The sequence below is a fragment of the Amphibalanus amphitrite genome, unplaced genomic scaffold, assembly GCF_019059575.1.
Source record: "Amphibalanus amphitrite isolate SeventyFive unplaced genomic scaffold, NRLGWU_Aamphi_draft 002060F_arrow, whole genome shotgun sequence".
Classification (NCBI taxonomy): domain Eukaryota; kingdom Metazoa; phylum Arthropoda; class Thecostraca; order Balanomorpha; family Balanidae; genus Amphibalanus; species Amphibalanus amphitrite.
In genome coordinates this window covers 18,920-26,213 of record NW_024883553.1, presented here as the reverse complement: position 1 = coordinate 26,213, position 7,294 = coordinate 18,920, and the positions used below count along the sequence as shown (strand labels likewise).

The 7,294-nt window shown below is 50.9% G+C and overlaps 1 protein-coding gene across 1 annotated transcript; it reads right to left on the bottom strand.

The window, feature by feature from the left end:
* Positions 1-1,906: 1,906 nt before the first annotated feature.
* On the bottom strand, positions 1,907-5,770 carry LOC122376231 (acetylcholine receptor subunit alpha-like 2). The gene is made up of 2 exons (XM_043356020.1): positions 5,172-5,770; positions 1,907-2,835 (listed from the first exon to the last, which is right to left on the bottom strand). The coding sequence occupies exons 1-2, from the start codon at positions 5,760-5,762 to the stop codon at positions 2,647-2,649; spliced, it is 780 nt and encodes a 259-aa protein (XP_043211955.1). The 5' UTR covers positions 5,763-5,770; the 3' UTR covers positions 1,907-2,646.
* Positions 5,771-7,294: the final 1,524 nt, after the last annotated feature.

The window sequence follows — 7,294 nt, the reverse complement described above, 5'->3', positions numbered from 1 at the left end:
AGTAGACTTTAATGGACTCAGTCATGTGTGTATCGTTTGAATTGCGTGCTATATTGCCATTTAGATTGGAAGGTGACGCAACAAATGGCGCTCTCCATCCCTGGAGATCCACAGCAGGCTGACTAGATTTGTAATGGCAATTTCAGATAGCCATCCGAGTTCGACAGATTTGCAGCTCCGGCTGTATTCTGGCATTGAATCGACTCCTTTGAAGGTGGCAGCTCGCGACGCAAGGCTTTTAGAGCTCCCAATCAGTCATGCCGCTCGCGGAGCCGCTGCCGTCCGACCGGTGCCGACTCCAGACACCCTATTGGAGCCGCGGTGACGGCGCGGCGAGAGACGGCAGAGAGGAGCGCCGCCGCGCCGAGCTCGACAGGTGTCTCGACCAGCCGACACTTCCGGCAGAGCTCCGACAGCTTATGAGCTCCCAGGTTCGACAGCCGCCTGGTGGCGACAACTGAACGGCCCAACGACCGCACGGCTGATAGGCTGCCATGACCGCCAGCCAGCCGGGTCCGCAACGGGAGTGACATGTATGAAAAGTCGGCGTTATATGAAAAAAAAATGATAGATTTGTCACCGGGAGTGACATGTATGAAAGGTCGGCGTTATATGGAAAAAAATATATCATTTGTCTATCTCGATACATGTTACTTGAAGCAAATATATGCAACCTTGCTTTGAGCAAAAGAGGAATATTTGAGTACGAAGCTGGATAAAATATTGCATTTTAGGCTTAATCAAGTACCTGCTTTAGCTGAGACTCAGCTTGAAAGTTGGACCACTGCAAAACGTAGCGCAAACACGATTTAGCTGCATTTTACTTGTTTGTAATACAAAGGTCAAAGGAGTTTCCTTCCAAAGATAAGCCTCAGGAAATTCGTTACACAAATTGTTCGTATTCGCGGGAGTGTCCAGTTCCCGGTCCATTTCGCGCGATCCGGTAGCAGCTGAACACTACAGAACCGCTCCGTCTGTGTCAGGCTGAGCGCCGCGCCGGTTCCTGCTCGCTCTGCAGCCATTAAGTTAGTCAGCGGACAACTGTTCGGCCCGGCCAACTTGTGTCCAACTTGGCGGCCGATCGAGAGTGACGGCAGCGAGCGACGGCCGGTCGACAGCACGCGCTCGCAGGGGCCTGCCGGTCGACGTTCGACAACTGTCCCTGAGCCGAGCTGCTCTCAAAGACCGACTCAGGGACCGACATAGGATGCCCTTTGGGATATTAGCAGCGGATGCAGTTGACAACTTCGACGAATGGAGAACGCTTTAGTTTGTTTTACACGCAAATGAATGTATTTAATAAGCGCTCACCGAATGAAGTTTTTAGTAGAAAATTACTAGCCAGCACCTTAATCAAACATTCAGTATGCCTTGGATTTCCGTTGTTCTGTTAGGAATTTCACAATTTCTGACCAAGTCTTTAGGCTTGCTGGCACGTACCAAAAGCTTAGGTCATGGAAGATAGCGCCGCCAGTTTAATCGAAATGGCAACATCGTAATCCAGTGAAAGGCTATTTCCATTCGATGGCGGTCACTGATCCATAAATGCTGAACAGTGGTGGACCGTAACCGAGCAGTCGGGTCCGGCCTAATCTGCGACTCCATTCTAAATCCAGTGTTAGATAGCGTCCATGACTCTCTCTCTCTCTCTCTCTCTCTCTCTCTCTCTCTCTCTCTCTCTCTCTCTCTCTCTCTCTCTCTCTCTCTCTCTCTCTCTCTCTCTCTCTCTCTCTCTCTCTCTCTCTCTCTTTATCTCTCTCTCTAGTCTTTAGAATTATTTGGCATACTTCTGCATTTGTTAGCCTGCTGACTCCTGACTTCTTTGCCAAATCATCTTTTGTCTTAAGGAAAAGTCTTGAAACATTCGGCTAGCTTATTTGGTACTGCAATAGAATTTCTTGAAAACTCGCCGAACCGAAAGATTTCATTTCAGACAGTCAACAAGTCGTCGGCTTCTTTACATTGCCGCGCGCCATCGCTGTTTTTCAGAGACACTACGTCGGTCCCGGCGGCATATCTGGACTGTTTTTCGGACCCCAGCCGCCTCTGAGAGCCTCTCTGCTGCCTCTCCGGTGCCTTTTTGTCGGCGCGGCAGTGTCCTGGGGGACGACGGTGGCGTATTGAATAATCACCTGTCCTATCTGGGAGCGTTCCCAGCGCTGTCGCACGGTCGTGCCGCGGCACGCCACCGCATGGATCCGCCGCGCCGACACGGCAGGAGAACGCCGCAAACAGAACAGAGGGAGACCGAGGACAGGGCGTTGGCCACATGGACGCCGCTTCAAGCGCACATAAGAGACACACATAACGAGCCCCGGCGTGGGCATTTGCGGCGAATAAGGAGCGAGCGGCAGCGCTCATCTCCCCTCAGTTCTCTGTGGGCGGTGTCTGCGTTATATAATACATCTGCTCCGTATCACTGTGCCGCCCCCGCCCCCGCTCACCCCACCCCACCCCACCACCAACAACGGCATAACGTCCAATATCGGCGAGGTTCAAAGCCCATCGTCCGCACGACGATCCGGCTGCGACGAAAACAGCACGCTGACCGGCACCATGGCAGTCGACGCACAGCACCCCGCTGTGCTGCGGCCGGCGACACGCATCCCCCCCCCCCCCAGTCCCACCCCCAGGCGCCAGACGCGCTCACGTATCGCCGAAAATGTCCATCTGGTGCGCGACCTCCGAGAGCTGAATGTCGATGGCCGGCGTAGTGTCATAGAGGAACGGCGACTCGCACAAGATGACGAACGTTCCGAGCAGCGAGACGACGCTGAAGAGCAGCAGCAGCACCCGGTCCAGCACGGTGGCTATGAACGCCCAGTCCTGGTCCTCCTGTTACATGGAAAGGGGAAGGGTCAGAGTGCTACTTTGAGTTGGACGAAGGCGGTGGCGAGGAGGTTGGAGTGGGACGAAAATTTGAGCTCAAACTTAGAGCAGAAGTGAAGCTGAATTAGGTGGAATTCAGAATCAAAGCTGGAAAAGTTTAGTTTAGTTTAGTGGATTAGGGTTAAAAGCAGAGTCGGTGTTGCGTGGATGGTTGGAAGGAGGCTACATAGGTAAAATTTTGGAGTTAGAGTTGGGTGATGAGCGCTTCTAGGAGATGGGTTCAGGTAAAAATAAAACTTCGGGGCCAGGGCAAAAACTTATGTATACATTCGAATTTAGTGCTGATTAGGAGTCGGAGTCGGTGTTGAATCAGAGTCGACGTCGTGAGTCATGAAGGGTCCAAAACTCAAACACTACATTCGCCTGATAAGTCGCGATCGGGAGCAGATCTCGTCTCTCGGAGCGGCCGTCGGTATTGCGCTCGGACGGACGACTGGTCGGGAGGGAGGGCGGCTGGGTGGGCGGCCGGGGGATCGATAGGCGGCTGTTGCACGCCCCACGCAGGAGCAGCGGTGGTGACGGAGCGACGGCGCTGGATGACGATGGTGCTGGTGCTGGTGGTGCTGGTGGTCGTGGTGGTGGTGATGCTGGGTGCCTGGGTTCTCCCTCTGGTGGTGGTTGTGCCAGTGGTGCTCGTGGTAACGGGTGATTTCGGTGCTGATAGTTCTTCTGACCGTAGTTTATGTGAGATGGCGGAAGTTACTCAGGTAGTTGGCACGGTGCAGACATTGGCGACGGTGGTGGTGCCTTGACCGATTGTGAACAGTTGAACGCGAATAACGACCAAAGTTCGGACAGGGTGGCTGATTTATTGCTGATTCAGGGAAAATGTTAAGTGGCCCTAACAGGCACGGCAAGGACGTTTCTATCTCTCACATGTGGCTTTGAAAAAAGTAAACGGTTTATCAATAGATGTACTAAAGGAAGAGACACAATGCTTAATAGCACCTCAATCATATAAGAATAAAAAATCATATCGGGGTATCGGGCTACCACATCTTCCGAGAGCTTATAAGCCGAAGCTCTCCGGCTTTCGGCTTTCGCAGCACCAGCTTTCGCCCGAAGGTGACTGCACCACTGCACCATGGGTCTCCTACCACCCACCCCCACCCCTCAGCTCGCTCTGTTGCGCGGGGCGGCTAGAAAACTCGCCCTTTTCCGGTCAATATCCCGGGCGGCGTCTCACGGGAGGACCGCTCGATTTCGATTGGCGGAGAGTCATTCGGCAACCGTCACGGCCGACAAATTGAACGCCCCTATCCGGGCACTGACGGTCATTGAGCGTGGCCATTGATCGTTGGTAATGACGGTTCGCGGAAGGAAGAGGGAGGAGGAGAGGGAAAGAGAGGGAAGGGGAGAGAGGGTAGATAAATGGTATGTGGCAATGGCGTCCGGCCGTGCAGTTCTGGTGGTAAACAACCGACTGGGATCGACGAGAAAAATAGACAACCGAATCCCTCGCCGGTATCGAGAAAAAGGACACTGCTTGGGGCAAAGTGTAAAAAGATTGAGGAAATATTGGATTTGATTTGAAAAGATAATGTGACTGTAAAGTTTGCTTTCAGAGCCGCACACATCCTTTATTGCTATCTGGTGGACTTACAACGTCATTAATAACCTATATGAAGTACCTATATGAAGTCCAGCGACCAGCTTTGTGAATATTGTTCTTCGGGCATTCATCCTAATATTTGGGATAAGCCAATCGTACCAAGATTTTAGTGCCAGACGTTATCTGGATCACTGTTCTGTGTTTCATACTCGATGTGCACCGTAATAGTGAAGTTTTGGTTAATGGTGGTCCGAACGTCTAGTAAAAGTTACTGTTGGTGCGGCGGCAGGGTCGATCGCTCTTCTGTGAAATAGCGCAGTTTCATGGCAGCCTCTATGAGCCATTCATTTCAAGGAAATGTGGCATTCTGCCACGCCACAGAACACAGCCCAGTGGACGACTCAGCCCTCATGTCAGCAAGATTTTCCTTGATGGAGAACATGAAGCATCTGCTGGAGGGACAGAAGCTTGGTGTCGCTATGGCGGACAGAACTTGGTACGGTTCGCTGCTCGGTCGGAGCAGCGATTGCAATATTGAATGGTGCGCGTTTTTCCGAACTGTAGTGGTCACAACTAACATTGTCAAAAAAGGAGTAAAAAATATTGATACAACGAAGTTTTTTGCATGAAAATTTTGATAAAACATCCAAATACACGTCTTTTCCTGAGAAAAGCGTATAAAACAGATAGAATCCGAAGCATCGCCATCACCCTTGTGTCTCTCACTCACCTCATCATACTGATCCTGGATCTTCCAGCAATGGTGTACAAACTTGACGTTCTGTATCGCCCGCTCAATCTCGTACGGATACCGCCTGTCGTCGTCGAACGAGTTGAGCGCCCGCAGTCGCGCTCCCTCGTCCATGCCGGAGGAGGCGCTGGAGAAGCCGCTCCTACTGGTGCCGGCCGGCTTCTCGTCGAACGCCGAGTTTGGCGGCGACGAGTCCGGCACCTTCATCATCACCAGCGGAGGCAACCGGTGGATGAAGAAGCGCCGCACCCAGGGAGCCATCCGGTGCGTGGACGGCTTCCGGTAGTGGATGTTCAGGATGACGATGGTGGAGATGACAGAGATGCTGACCAGTATCATCGTGAAGAGGAGGTATTTGCCGAGCAGTGGTACGGCTAGGGATGTGGACGGCATGATCTCGGAGATGAGCAGGAAGAACATGGTCTGGGAGAGGAGGATGGTGATACAGAGGGCCACCTTCTCCCCAGAGTCGGCCGGCAGGTAGAACACCAGGACGGAGAGGTAGGACAGGCCCACGCACGGAATGATGAGGTTCACCGTGTAAAACAGCGTCTTCCTTCGCAGTGTCATGTTGAAGTAGATATCTGCAACATAACGGAGAAACTGCGTGTGAATGACTGATGCTAATTGCGTCTATGTTCTCAGTGAAATTCTGACACTTTTCCCTGAAAGTAGGCCATCTATCATAATGATGCCTGTGTTCTCTAACGCTTCAGAGACTAGAGAGACAGGTCCGTGAGCTCCATTTTGGCTCACACGACATCTGTGATAGGGGAGAGTGGTGCAGGAGGCCCCCCCTTAAGCTCAGTTGCTATTCTTAGACAACTGATAATATTTAAGAGCTAACATGTGCATGCGCTGTGAGCATGCATCATTTTCCCATACATATTTGCATTCAAAATGAATCTAGGGGGTACACAAACCGTAAACTTTAACATTTTGGAAAAAGTTGCAAAAGGGCCTCTTACACTATGGGTATGGTAAGACGCCCCCCCCCCCTCGGGCGTTTTACAAGTCAAGTCGACTTGTAAAAGACGCTTTGCGAACACAGTTGCAAGGCCTTTTATTTCGAAAAACTAAGCAAATACGGTGTTATCGAAACCAATAACACTTCCAAAGCGCTCGAACAATGCGAAAACTAGCACAACCAAACGCTGATGACCAACGAAAATTGTACCTATTACCTCTAAGAAAGGAAACAGAAAAAAAGAAACAAAAACAAACACCTTGAAAAAAGAATGCCACGCCTGCCGCAGGTGCAGGCGTTTTAGCATCGGGGGCGTTTTTTATCGGGGGGCGTTTTATCATCCTCGAAGGGAGGGCCTCTTAAAAAAATGCAGTGTTTTAACGTCACAATATTTATGGTTTATGAGACATTTGCAGCGCACCAGAACATGGTCTATTCTGAAGCTAACATGTGACAATTTCGATGAGATAAGATTGCATTTGATAGCCATTGTTTTTTCAGATATATAAGGGTGATAAAGATGCATATATCTAGCAAGTAAAGGGGCAAAAACAGAAACAGGCTTACCAAAAGTCGCTGCGACGCACCTGATACCTCAGGTTTCGTGAGTTGTTGTTTCAAGAGGGCTTCTGCTTTACAAGAACATTAAAAAATAAATAACATTATTGGTTTGGTAAAAAAAGCGATGGGGCCTCTTACCGACCCTGGGCGTCTTACACGGATCTCCCCTAATGTCCGCTACCCTGGCTGTCACTCAGAACACACCTGTGTTGGGACACCTGAACACAAGCGGCGTCACCAGATGCGTCCAATGTCTGACATTAACGCCTGGCATCCAAGTCTGACGCGCGCGGGCAACATTGGATACGAGCGATCAATAAAGCCAGGTGAAATAGCGAGAATGCCTCGGATCGCATTTGTAAGATCAAAGGTGCAATCTGCACATTTGTCTGCTAGTTGGCTGAGCTTTGCTGCGCAGCATATTTCCTAAGTCACTATTCCCAGACATGACTGGGCTACCGGAGAATCAGAATGCTCTGCCGGGCGCGATAGCTCAAGTATTGTTTTCCAGCAAGTAATGGCTGACGATGGAGCCAGCTGGTGTGTTGTCGGAAATGAGAGAGCGCTGATGGAT

What these genes read in the sequence shown, in the direction of transcription:
- LOC122376231 (XM_043356020.1), bottom strand. Translation starts at nt 5,762, where the DNA reads ATGACACTGCGAAGGAAGACGCTGTTTTACACGGTGAACCTCATCATT. An exon ending in TCCAGGATCAGTATGATGAG is followed by an intron (nt 2,836 to 5,171) that starts GTGAGTGAGAGA and finishes TCCATGTAACAG; the next exon opens with GAGGACCAGGACTGGGCGTT.